At 39.5% G+C, this 14,651-nt stretch overlaps 1 protein-coding gene and 1 pseudogene across 1 annotated transcript in view; both read right to left on the reverse strand.

Moving 5' to 3' along the window:
* Positions 1 to 3,917: 3,917 nt before the first annotated feature.
* LOC149144439 (acetate--CoA ligase CCL3 pseudogene) lies at positions 3,918 to 8,217 on the reverse strand (annotated as a pseudogene).
* A 593-nt stretch (positions 8,218 to 8,810) lies between these two features.
* Positions 8,811 to 14,651, reverse strand: part of LOC149144440 (protein Iojap, chloroplastic-like) — a 93,982-nt gene continuing 88,141 nt past the window's right edge. The window contains exon 5 of the mRNA XM_089449470.1: positions 8,811 to 9,577. Within this exon, the coding sequence (XP_089305596.1) occupies positions 9,456 to 9,577 (122 nt within the window). The 3' untranslated portion in view covers positions 8,811 to 9,455. The remainder of the gene's footprint in view (positions 9,578 to 14,651) is intronic.

Genomic DNA, 14,651 nt, shown 5'->3' on the forward strand with positions numbered 1-14,651 from the left:
AAGGGATGAAAACCCGAAGAAGGATGACAAGTACACCAAAGAAAAATGATGTTGCTCTCCTATCTATGATAAAACCATGAACATTTAATCAAGCAAGTAAGAATCCTCATTGGGTAAAAACCATGGAAGAAGAAATGTCTCAAATCGAGAAGAATGAGACATGGGCACTGGTACCTCGTCCAAAGGATAAAAATATAATTGGAACCATGTGGGTATTCAAAAACAAAATGAATGAAGATGGACAAATCATCATAAATAAGGCAAGTCTTGTTTGTAAAGTTTATTCACAAATTGAAGGAATCGACTTTGAAGAAACCTTTGCACCAGTGGCTCGTGTGGAAGCTATAAGGATGTTCTTGGCATTTTCTCAAAATGATTTAAAATCTATGAAATGGACATAAAATCAGCATTTCTGAATGGGGAACTCAAGGAAGAAGTCTACATGGAGCAACCACAAGGGTTTAATCTAGCAGAAGGAAAAGACTTTGTTTGTAAGTTGAAAAAGGCATTATATGGCTTGAAACAAGCTCCTAGAGCTTGGTACGCAAGATTGGATCACTATCTACAAAAACAAGGCTTCAAGAAGGGGGTGGCAGGAAGTAATCTTTACATAAAGATGGATGAGGATAAGTTACTAGTCACTCTTGTCTATGTTGATGATCTGATTTTTGCTAGTAACAATGATGAAATGAGCCATGATTTTGCTCAAAATATGTCAAAAGAGTTCGAAATGTCGATGATAGGAGAGTTATCATACTTCCTTGGACTACAAGTATCTCAAACCATGGCAGGCATGTTCATATCTCAAGCAAAATATCTTAAAGACATGCTTAAAAGATATGGAATGGAAGACTGTGCACCCATGAGCACACCTATGACCAGAGATTGCAAATTAAGCAAAGATGTTACACTCCTCCGATAGATGCAACTCATTACAGGTCAATAATTGGAGCCCTCCTATACTTCACTGCTACAAGACCTAACATTATGAAAGCAGTAGGAATGGTGGGAATATTTCAATCAGCTCCTTAAAAATCCCATTTGTTGGTTGTAAAAAGAATTTTTAGATACTTAAAAGGAACTCCTGATTTTGGTCTTTGGTACCCTAAGAGCTCAACTCTATTGCGACTGCATACACCGATGCTGATTAGGCCAGAAGTGTCGATGATCGAAAAAGTACTAGTGGAAATGCATTCTTCCTGGGAGATTGTCTAGTATCTTAGCTCAGCGAAAAACAAACATCCATATCACTATCTACAGCCGAAGCCGAGTATATAGTTGCTGCAGATTGTTGTACTCAAATATTATGGATGAAGGAAGCTCTAAAAGATGTCAACATATGTACCAATCAACAAATCACCATCTATTGTGATAACACAAGTGCTATCAGTCTCAGCAAAAATCTAGTGATGCACTTAAAGACCAAACATATACCAATCAAGTATCATTTCCTTCGTGAACAAGTAGCTGAACAAAACATCAACCTGGAATATATCAATACTAAGGAGCAGATAGCTGATATTTTCACAAAACCTCTTCCTCGAGAAGCATTTGAACATCTTCGCCAAAGAATGGGGGTTATTTCTCTAGCATCATATTAAGTTGATTCACAAATATGTTGCATGACAGGGAGAGTAGTGCAACAGGGGGAGCCCTTGTGCACTCCTTTGCCATTGATGTCAAAGGGGGAGAGAAAAAGAATATTGTCATCAATGACAAAGGGGGAGATTGTTAATCTAGGTTGTCATTGATGTCAATATAGCAGTGTTTGTGATGGCAAATTCTTTGATACATGATTGCCCATTGATGCCCATTGATCATAATGCTCATAGTGATGAAAGTTTGATATATGATGATATGATGAGATGGAGGACCCAAGTGGATTGAATATATATATATATATATATATATATATATAATAGAAGCAATAGAATCGTGAAGCAACAGGAGCAAGAAGCCAAAGAGGAGAAGCCATCGTGAAGCCAAAGAGTAAGATGAAGAGTTTATCGAGAGCCATCAAAGAAGCAAGTCATAGGAGCAAGAGAAGCAGGTTATTGCATATGCCCAAGGGTAAGTGTTATCGAAAAAAGAGCAACAGCGATAACAGAGGAGTAAAGAAGAAAACATCGGAGGAGCCATATCGGAAGAGCAGAAGAGTGAAGAGAAGTCACAGGAGCAATAGTTATCGGAAGAGCGGAGGTTAGGAGTGTACGTATGTTTTGATCGTGGTTGAAGGCCCGCGCTAAAGCCGTCGATCTCATCATGTCACAGTCAACGGCGAGGGTTAGGCCTGTTTTTAACCCGTGTGCTAGTTGAAGACCTGCAGGCCATAGATTTGATGACCTCATATATCCAATGGATATCGGGTCATAAAGTGATCGGACATTAATCTCAAAACGGACCCGAACTTTTATAGATCAAGGATTTATAATCCTTATCGGCTCCGTAAAGGCGGTTAAGCGTCACGCAAGTTCCCCGGCCGATATCATTGTGAACCATTGGATCGAGCGCGCCTTGATCAAACGGTGGAGGATCAGCGATTGGGTTTGTTGATCGGGTGAATCAACAACCGTCAGATTAATGATGAAATCAACGACAAAGAATTAATCCGATAAGACTTGGGACTGAGTGGACCCGAGAAGTTTATGGACACGAGTTTATTTTATTTGGGGTCCGGTCTTGTGCATTCAGGTGGGACCAACATTTGTTTGCGAGATTAAAGGAATAACTCTGATTTTTTCATGAAGTTGCGATTGCGATTAAAGGTGATGACGTGGCATGTGGGACCTCCATGTGGGTATAGTAGCTCTTATATGGTTTCCGTGAATAATCAAGTCTATGGATAAAAGACTCTCCAATATATATTTTTAATATACAAGTCGGCCTCCCTCCAATAGACATGTCCTTTGGTCATTGGTGAAACTCGTATAAAAATGAGTTAAAACGCTTCAGTTCTGAGTATCTATCTCGGGCACAAAAATAGAGCATAAAGAAGTTCACAACTCATGAACTTGAAGAGACAGAGGAAGCCGAAGGAACAGTAGAAAGAAGGAAGACGAAAGGTTCAGCGGAAGAAAAAGGAAGCCGAAAGGTCCAGCAGAAGAAGATGAAGCCGAAAGGTCCAACAGAAGAAGATAAAGCCGAAGGTCTGGCTAACGCAGAAGAAAATGTAGAAGACGAAGGCCGCGCTAAGCAAGAAGCTGAAGATAGTGGGAGGACAATCTTGTGACCTGATTCATCTTGAAAGATAGGGTCAAAGCCCTTGGGGTTGATGCCTTAGAATGGAAGGATTGGTGTCCTTGGTGTTGGTGCTCCTAAATCCGAGGTTGGTGCCTTGATAAGATAGGGTCAAAGCCTTAGAGGTCGGAGCCTCATCAAAACAAAGTTGGAGCTTGGAACACATTTATATTGTGTTTATTATTTTATTCAATAAAATTATGCTTATACATTTCTTTATTTAAATTGTGAAGAATTAAATTGGTAATAATAATAATTAAAAGAAAATATTGATTCACCCCCCCTCCCATCTCAATATTTCCAATAAACATTGTGTGGCCGAGAAAATGGACTTCGTTGGCAAAGGGTCTTGTGTGGTTGACCCATAACCATAATGAACAAGGGTTCTAGGATAGAGATACCCCGTAATGAACCTTGAGATCACTTGTTGATCTATCTGGTAGAGATCTGGTGGCTTATCTTTGTAAATTCTCACCATCCAATGAGATGATGTAAATATTTCATTTCCACAACCTATCTCTCTCCAAAGATATATCCAGCCTCTACATTTACATCTTCCTTTGTTGAAAAAAATAATGAGGCATTCCTTGTTCTTAAAAAGATACATCAATAATATAGTGCTTTTGTTCGACAAAATTGGCAGATTCCAAAACAGAATGGGAAGGGAAACAAGAGGAAAAAGAATTGGATGAATCTGTGACTGAAGGTGGGGTGCAAAACTATTTAAAGAGGTAGTATTTGTCCTCGTCAAAGGAAATGTCACATGGCCAAGGATAGTACCATTAACCGAAGAAGTCCCATTTGCACCAACATTGCCTTGGAAAATACAAGAACCATGACTTGGATCAGTAGTGGTTACAGTGGCGACTCTGTTGAAGTCACAGGACCCAGAGGCCCTGTTCATCTTGTGGTAATAACTGTCAAAGGCATAATAGGCATGGTCTACAACGGTATCCAAATTATAATAGCTATGACTGGCCTGAATAGCAGAGCAATCAGCCTACCCAGAACCGCAGGCCAATCCAAAGCCACCTAGAGGAGTTAAGTATCGGCCCCGGACATGGCTACATAGAAGGTATGGGCGGGAAGTGTCGTTGGTCAAAGTCAATCCCACACCATTGAGGTGGAGGACATACACGGGCATAGAATTGGCACTAAAGAGCCCCTAGTTTCCTCCGAAGTCCCACCAGGCCTGAGGTCCTCATTAAAGAGCTCGTAGATGTAGGCGGGAAGTGTCGTTGGGATCACCTAGCACCTTTTAGGGCTACGAAGGCAAACGAAGACTCACCCCAACATTCATCGGGCCTTGCGACCACTAAGGCTTCCAAAACCCTGGGATGACCATACAGCACATTCTCCACCTCCACGCTACTGATATTCTCCCCGCCGGAGATAATGATGTCCTTGGACCGGTCCTTGATTTCGATATACCCATCTAGGTGCTTGACCACCAAGTTGTCGGAGTGATACCACCCGCCGCGAAAGCTCTCCCGGTTGGCCTTCGGGTTCCTGAGGTAGCCCTTCATCATCATGTTGCCCCAAAACACAATTTCCCCGATGGTGATACCATCGGCCGGGAAGGGTGCCATGTTGTCTGGATTCACCACATCCAACCCCTCCAGCAAGGCATAGCGCACGCCCTATCGGGCCTTCAGTCTGGCTCGATCTCGCGGAGGAAGCGAGTCCCACTTATCCTTCCATGCGCACACAACAGACAGCCCATAGGTCTCACTAAGGTCGTATGTGTGTGTCACACGGAAACCCTGCTCTTCCATCTTCTCTAGGACGGCCAACGAGGGCGTCGATCCAGTGGTCATGACGTTGACGCCGCGCGGAATGGGGACTCAATCTAGGGGGTCGCAGTTAACTATCGAGTTCAAGACCACCGGCGCAGCGGCGAAGTGGGTCACCTTATGTTTGGCTATGGCAGCAAAGATCGCCCGAGCAGTTACCTGACGCACGCAGATATTTGTATCGGAGAATGTTGTCATACCCCATGTGTAGCACCAACCGTTGCAATGGAACATTGGCAGAGTCCACAGGTAAACGACATCGTCCTTCATTTCGCAGGTTTGAGAAGCGTCGAGCGCCGCAACATACGCGCCTTGGTGGCTCAACACCACGCCCTTGGGACTCGTCGTGGTCCCTGAAGTATACCCCGACAAGATACTCTGCCACTCACCATCGGGTGGTTGCCACTTGAACCTAGGATCTCCTTCCTGCAAGAAGTCCTCATACTCCATGGCTCCACTAAGTAGGGCCCGCATCAAATTCCCCTCGTCACAGGTCTCATACTCGTACACAACCAGTAATGGAGCTTTGAATCCACTCCGTTTCTTTTTTGCTATCAACCCCGACGCCTCTTGCAAAAGCGTAAAGAAATCACGATCCACTAGTATAGCCACGACCCTGGAATGTTCAAGCAGGAAAGCGATCGTGTGGGTGTTGAGGCGGATGTTGATGTTGTTCAGCATGGACCCCGCCATGGGGATCCCGAAATGGGCCTCGTAGGCGACCGGCACATTAGGTGCGAGCACCCCAACCGTAGTGCCAGGGCCAATGGAGCGCTGGGCCAAGGCGAATGCGAGGCACCTGCATCTTTCATACGTCAGATCTCACATATATTGTCGAGCGTCATGGATGATCGATTTGCGCTTCGAGTGCACGAGAGCTACATGCTCTAGGAACCAGAGCAGCATCAGAGCCGTGTAATTTGCAGGGTTCCTGGACAGATCGTCGATATCCTTACCTTCCAGGTGTGCCATGATTCTTCACAGAATCCAAGAAGTTATGACACTTTTAGCCACAGACAAAATTTCTAGCCGAAACTTGACATCAAACAACTAGATCTGCATATCATGAACTCATCAAGAACTCATTCAAAGTCTACATTAAATCGAAACCATCATCACCAAATTAGATCTGTAGATCTGGAGAAACTTAGGTCAGGAAACGCCTGCTCTGATACGACTGACCTGGATCTTGGGGAGGACCCAAGATCTAGGTAATTGCCACCCAGAAAAGAACAAAAGTAAACCAAACTAGAAAATAATTCATGAACTAACTTTTATTAGACCAGAAAATGATAATTGCAACTACATTGTGCTGGACCCCCTGTCCTCTTTACAAAAAGAGACTCGTTATTTACAACATTTTTGGGTTACATTACCATGTGTAAATATCATGGGTAGATTTCCATTCAGTTCATTAACATGGGTAAATACCATATGTGGATTTCCATTCGAATCATATGAAGATCATTATGAATACCTCCCTAGTTAATAGAGAGTGTTGAATTTATTACGTTTTTTTAGTCATGTCCATTCAGAGTTTTTAAAAGTAGAAAATTTGAATTTTTAAATTTGAAATTTTAGTTCCAAAATTTGTCAAGTCGGCCTCCCTCCAAGTCAAGTCGGCCCAAGCAGAGTCACGCCCAATTGACCTAGGCATATCACTATATAAAGGTAGTTCAACCTCCCTCCTCATGGCACCAATCCGCACTCTCTCAAGCAAGACATTTTTTGGGCATTCAAGTGAAGGACAAGAAGGACAAAGAGGACGAAAAGAAGGATGAAAATCATCTCTCTTTTCTAGCTCGCATGTGTGGAAGGATTCTCTCTCTCTAGTTTGCACTTTTTCTAGGCAATTTATGTTGCAAGGACTGAAATTTTGCGAGCAACTACAAGGGTCGAAATTCTGGGTTTTTGGGCAAAACAAGGAGGTTGAAATTCAACCTAGGGAAAATCATAAGAGCAAGTTGTTGGATCAAATTGGAAGGCTTGACCTGGAGGGTTTGACCAAATTTTACCATATATTTGTTGAAGGTCATTTTGACCTAGTTGTTGACTAGAAGTCTAGGTGTGTCTCTTGTTGAACAAAAGAATCTCTATTGAAAAGGTTGTTGGGTTTTTCCCCTTAGTGGGTTTTCCTAGGGTAAGTCTTGCTCTCTTTGTGCATTGTGGTCTCTATTGTTCTATTGTTTTTGTATGGTTGAATATCTACAATATAATTGCTTAATCATTTACTAGAAAATTTTAAAACATATCAACATCATTAGGAGTAATTATTAGATTTCAGGTATATTGTGTTTGTATCTATTGCACTTGAAAAATCAGCGTTCACCAGCACACAGGATATTCTTGTTAGTAGGTGGAACAAGAATTGCACACATTTGCATTACCTGATTCACTCATTGAATCCTAAATACTACAGCAACATGTGGCTCATAGGGAACCTTGAAGCAGAGTCCTTCACATGGATATTGAGATTTCACAAGGGAAGAAGGATGCATTTAAATAGATATTCCAGGATAGAGCATACCATGATGCAGTGGAGGATGTTTTCGTGGAGTTGCCACTGGCATTGGGAGATTTGCAGGTTGTAATGTGACTAGAGACGAGGGAGCTAAGAAGCTCTATGCTTGGTGGGAAACTTATGGGGCAACATGCCCTCTTCTACGATAATTAGCCATGAGGATCCTCTCTCAGGTTACTTCATCCTCATGTTGCGAGAAGAATTGGAACACATATGGGAATCTATATAGTTTGAAGAAGAACAGACTTGAGCAATCCAGGGTACAAACAATGGTGTATGTGCACACCAACCTTCGTCTTATTTACAAATAGAGGGAGTGGTTGAAGGGAAAAACAAAGATGTGGGATGTGTTTCATGATAATATGGGTTTGGAAAATAGTGTTCAGTTGGCATTGGCCAACATGGATCTTAATGAGCCAGTGCAAAAGCCTATCACTTTGATGATGGTGATCCTCTTGAGGGGTCATCCTCCACACCAGCAAATACAGAGATTAGATTAAATATAGAGGAGGATGTAGGGGAAAGTAATGGTGGTATTGTTATTGATTTTGATGTTGATGAGCTACAGCCAATGAGATTATTCTGTCCTTATCTACGGTCTATCCTATTTTGTATTTATTATTTCCATTTGGCATTCCCACCTATAGTAGCAGTGACTCAGGACTCAATCCCTATGTAATACATTTTGATTTTGATGATTTAATGAGAAAACTGCAGTTTATGGTTCATTTCTGTGTTTGTCAATTTATTGTTATTGATATAGTAAGCACCAGTTGTATCATTGATGATTGTATGTATAATGTATGATTGAATTTGTATCATCATCATGTAAATGTTTTAGTTTCTAAATTGAATCTGTCATATATATATATATATATATATATATATATATAACGTGTGCTCAGTGTCATGTTCCGGGGATTCACTGTCACATGTTGGATACTCATGTGCCACGTGTCCTCATGTCATGTGACATAGCATACAAGCAGGATTTAGCCTCTTATATAAGTCAGATGAACAAATTTTCTGTACATTCAAATCAAAATTAAAAAGGAGCCTTTGTTCACAAATAAAATGAAACAAATAGCCATTGGTCAAATAAAACAAGTGCTGAATTCTTAGTTTTACAAGACCAGCAATAGAAAATCTCAAGCCTACATGTTTTAAATTTATAAAGCTTGATGTCAATTTAACAGTCTTCTTCAGATGCAACATTGGGGAATTAAAAAATCATTTGTAAGTCATCGTTTGTCCAGAGATTATTAAAAATCCAGAATTTCCAATAAAATTGTGGAAATGCCTCAAATGTTTATTGATAATTTGACCGCAAAAGCAATGGTGGAGAAAATGTAAAATCACAGAAACGCTCATCATCAATGATCAGTCTCAGAGAGCTTCCTGAAATGTACTTATCAATTACAATTTGACCACAAAAGAAATGGAGAAGAACATTGAAAATCACAGAAATGCTCCTCATCAATGATCAGTCTCAGAGAGCTTCCTGTAATGTACTTATCACTGACTTAGACTGGTACATATCAATTACAATAACAGATTGTGCATACAAAATACATTGATGGATGTTTTCATTACTTGCAACCATCTCTGTTCTACTATGATGAATGCTAGAGAGATTGCATCACCTGTTCACAAAACATTGATATGACTATTAACATGGTCAAACCAAATGAACACAACCAACATTGTTCACTAGTGAACAATGTCATCAATATATTGTAAGCCAGATTCTTTTCCCACATCAATCATTTCCATCATCTAGACAAGTAGAACAACCTTGATGTCAGGCATTATATAAATGGCATGTGCTGAAAATAAAGGAAGCTTTTGATCATCAATTCCGTAACAAAATACATTTAAATCCAAGTGTCTGTCAAGTCCAAGTGTCATCCTTGACGAGTCGTCTGTGTCTCAAACGGCAGTTCTACAAGGGTAGCATTGCCATAAAACTCTTCCAAATTATAATACGCACGTTGTGGAGGAAGGAAAATGTGTACAACTACATCACCTGCAATATCCAAAACATTTCCAATTCATTTTTCTGTAAAACAGAGAACTATTTTAATCAAATATGAATAAATCTTCAATAATAACTACAATCTTAGCTTTGCATAGAAAACCAAGGCAGTGATAGGAACAAAAACAAAACGCTCCTTTCAAGTTGAAGAGGGAAAGAAAAAAAATAAAACACCAAAGTTCCTAAGCATAAGAAAAGTTCTTAAAGCCCAATCAACAGTAAAATGGTCCACAAGATCAAAACAAACCCATAATAAGCTGTGTTCTTTCATGCATAATGCAAGAATATACCTAAATTTGATTAGCTAACACATGGAAAGGGAAGGCATATGTTTTCCTTTAAATAGTTAAGGGTCAGAAGGCATGGATAACACGATATAGAATGGCATATACGCTGCAGAAATAGATGAGAGATGAATGCATCCAAACATACTCAAGTCAGTTGGGTGAATTACTTATCTCAGTTAAAAGTAGCATGAAGACTGGAAAACGCTTTTGACACTTTAAAGAACATGAAAGGCTATACTGATCCATACAAACTTCCTTCAAGAAAATAACATTGCCCAGAATTATTGTTTTATCATATATTTAGTATGGGTTTATCAAAACAAACCCATAATAAGCTGTGTTCTTTCATGCATAATGCAAGAATATACCTAAATTTGATTAGCTAACACATGGAAAGGGAAGGCATATGTTTTCCTTTAAATAGTTAAGGGTCAGAAGGCATGGATAACACAATATAGGATGGCATATACGCTGCAGAAATAGATGAGAGATGAATGCATCCAAACATACTCAAGTCAGTTGGGTGAATTACTTATCTCAGTTAAAAGTAGCATGAAGACCGGAAAAAGCTTTTGACACTTTAAAGAACATGAAAGGCTATACTGATCCATACAAACTTCCTTCAAGAAAATAACATTGCCCAGAATTATTGTTTTATCATATATTTAGTATACATACCTTGTTTTCTTAAGCTATTACATACACATGACTCATCTATATTCAGAAAATTAATAAATTTACAAATCTGTAATGAAATAAAAAAACACAACTGAATTTAAGCACAAGTACCCATTGCACACTCGGATATGGTCATGTAGAATAAGAACATAACCAATGAAAAATAAATGCAGAAATATAGGACAAGATAACCAATTCCTATAGATAAGATGATCATGTGTAGAACTATAAATTGCAGTGAGAAGGCAGAGTCCATCCTATTATCACCAAATCCAGCACCTTAATGCACAGCCATCATCTTGGCAACAACCTCCCTCATTTTAATGAAGGATAAATACAACAAAATGGAGGCTTCCCTACTAAGACTTGGAACTCCAAAGGGAAGACACAATCAAGTCTAAGGCCTCGTAAATATCTACCCAATCCACCATCAAAAAGATGCATAAAGCAAATCAAGGATAAGATAGCTACTCAAAGTAAATTCAAATTTGGTTTAAAATGTTCTATGATTAATTTAGGAGTTTATCAAGTAGAAATCTCATGCAAAACAATCCCCAAACTACTTAAATACGAAAATCACAAATGGATGTTGTAAAGCTTGCATAAAAGACATGAAATTTGTCATGTCCCTTCTCAAATATATTAGTCACCGGGTGCAGCGACACAATTTTGGCATCATTTTTGGCTTAGGAGGAAGACCCCACACGCAGAACTTAGGAACTATAGGCAATTCGACTTTATTTCTGGCAGCTAGTGGAATGTGGGAGCTGTTAGGGTCTTATAATTTATAGGATCTCAAGGTGATTGAGTATTTTATCTCAGAAATCTTATATTGTAAATAATTGTCAATCTGCAAATGATTTCCAAATAAAAGAAAAATAGAATAAAAATGAAAAGAGGGTATAAATAAAAAAGAGGAAAACAAAAACATTGAAAAAAAGAAAAAAGATTGAACCCCATCAAAAGAAAGAGAAACAAAAAGAAATAATATTGAAAGTGTTGCAAGTCTAAATGCCACTACTGATAGATAGTTTTCTTCATCATTGATAAATAAAGGTTGTGTGTAGCTTGTTTAAAATGCCACAATGACTAGTTATTTGTTTAATCATACAGTATAATCATGGTTAAACATGTTTAAATTTCTGTAAATTAGACTAGAGAATAAAGATTTGCCAAACAGTTTAATCTTGGTAAATCAGTAGTTAGGTAGAAAATGACATTGATTCAATTGTTTAATCTGAATCAATAGGAGAAATAAGTGATAAGATTTAGATAGTTTTTCATTTTTCATTAAAAAAAAAATATGGATTTGCTAGTCTAAGTGCACCCTTTAGAAGAATAAAAATGTTAGTTTAGCTAAAGGGCAGGCAGAAATAGTTGATTTATAAATATGCTTATGTGCCCTTTTATCCTACGTTTTAATCACATTGTAAAAGGGGCATGATGGGATAAAGTGTTTTTACATGTTTTATATTTCTAACCTTTATCCTAAGTTCAAAAGCAAGAAATAAAGGCGCATATGGACAAAGCTTTGTTTTGTCATATTTGGTTAAAGGACGCTATTGTTATAACGTCAGGATCCTCTTCCCCTCATGATCCACGGCCCTCATTTGCTTTCGGCCCCCCCTCTCCATCCTACCTTTACCGTTGGGGGGTGGGGGGGTCTGAAAAGGCAGTTTTCCCCCACCTGGCCCCATTCTAACGTGGCACTTTCTCCTCAATTCGCACCCCCCCAGCCGATACTACGTACCACCCTCGGAAACCACCTTCCCCTCCTTCGCTTTACCGTGTCCCTACTTTGCCACCTCCGCCACGTCACATACTCGTTGCCCAATTAAATGCTCTCCCGGCGAAATTACCGTTCGGCATTCAATTCACCTTCCTGGGTAACCGTTCAAACTTTAACGTTCTCGCGCCACCTCCAACAGAACTTCCCATCTTTGTTTAAAAGCTTTGGAACCATCCTTTTTCTCCTTTCCACTGGCTTATCCCCTGTAATTCAAAGTTTCTTCAAAGCAATCATTTTCAAAGCAGTTGTCGAACCAGACCAAGATCGAAATTGACAACCCTTTGTCTCCTTCCCCTGACAACTCATTACTTCAAACTGTTCCCAGTAAGCTATCCTGTCAATTACTGTTATCTTTCACTGAACTAATCATGCCTCCAAAGAGCAAAACCTAGGAGAAACCTGTCAATCCATTGATCCCTCCCTCCATAGATTTAGATCACATTCCTTTGGCTGACAGGGATTATCGGATCAGTGAAACACAATGCGACTGTGAGATTTTTGAGCTCTACTGTTGGCTGGAGGACAAACATGCCGACAAAACTAGTGAAATTAGACTCTGGGAGTCCAATCTTCCTCATTACGTTTTCCCTCTAACCTTCCATGCCCTTGAATTCACCAGAAAATGTCAACCTTGTTATGTCCCTGACCAAAGAGCTATTATGGCCCCATCCGATGACATCCTGTTTACAATTACTGCCCAATCTATAAACCAAATGATGTTGGCTCCCCCCATGGAAAACAGTACCCCTTTTTCCTTAGAAGCCCTCACCCAGCTTTATTAGAAACTTGATTTCACTACAAGAGCCAAAATCTTCGAGATCTTCTTGTTTAAAAATGCCCAATTACCCAGAAGAACCCTCCATACCCTTCCTCAATCTTCCTTGATCAAGCTAAACAAATTATAACCATAATTTCATACATTTTGGGTTATTATTCTGATCAATGGGTAGATTAACCCATTTTAGGCTTCCTTTCCATCTTTTTCACATAGAGCAAACCATCCATTTTGTTCAATTTCAGTGAATTTTCCGCTGATAGCTTCCATGAGCAGTTTCTGAAATTTCCAATAGAGTAAGTGTTCAATTACATTTCAATTTTAATTTACATGTTTCTTTATTATCAAGCAGACAAGATCAAATTTGCAATGCAGAAGCTAGATGATGAAGGAAACCAACAACCTTTCATATTTTGGACTTCATTGGTCATGAAAGAGCAGCAAGAATTCTCATACAAAAAGTTTATTAAGTTTGTTCACCTAGCTATGAACATCCTTAACAGTTCCATACAGCCCAGAATCAGAGAAGATATCAAAAGGATTTTACATCTAACAGATCAGGCCAAGACTGGAGATTGGTATTTATACCAAAACTATACAGAAATCAGAGTTTATGGATGCGAATTGGCACCATACAGACTCCCAAAATACCTCCCCATGAGGATTTTTGCCCTAGAATACATCAAACAAATGTTAAATTCGGATGATATTCACTTCGTGGTGGCTAAGAAGAAATCACAATTTCGCATAAAGACACAAGTGAGCCCATCCATATGCAATCCCAGCACAGCAGGAGAAGAAGCAAACAAACTTCTTAAAGAAATGAAATTCAGCTTGAGTTTTACATGGTCTTATGACCCTTGGGGTATCATTTTCAAGCTAAGAGTATAAAACAAAACTACTCCCTACATCCATACCTCAAGGCCTAAGATAGAAAAGTATGCAAATCAGTTGGAATGGGCAAAGAATACTTTGCAGGAAGTTGAAGAACAATTGTTTTCTACTTCAAGTTTACAGACTCCCACTCCTCAGGAGAAAACAAGTAAAAGACACAGAGAGGAGGGATCATCATCAACAACAGGTAGTGAGGCCAAAGAGTTCAGGATCAATTACAGGAAAAGGGAAAAAGTGACTCCTAGGACAGATGTTGAAAAGGAGACAAAAGATCATGTTGCCATTATAATTACAGACTCACCACCTACAAGCAGCAGGAAACAAAGTTGGATTCACAGAATGTCCAAGAAGAGAAGGAAAACATTGTTTTTGATAGGTTTCGAGAGATTAAACTTAAGAATGAGATTCTTAAGAACAGTACCTAGGAAGCAGACCTCCAGCTCACAACGCAGATTGTTATCAGTTTTTTATACAGAGCAGGGAAAGATGCAAATGACCTTCCTTGAGGCCCAAATTCCACATGCAAAAACATCAGCAAACTACAAGAGTACTACCTTTGAGTTCGGCGCCAAAGATATCCATCCCATTGATCAAATGGAGATGCATAAGAAGACTGGTGAGATGATTTCTTCTACATTAACT

This window comes from Pinus tabuliformis, chromosome X, assembly GCF_031772625.1.
Source record: "Pinus tabuliformis cultivar Carrire ecotype Pingquan chromosome X, CPIR1, whole genome shotgun sequence".
Classification (NCBI taxonomy): Eukaryota; Viridiplantae; Streptophyta; class Pinopsida; order Pinales; family Pinaceae; genus Pinus; species Pinus tabuliformis.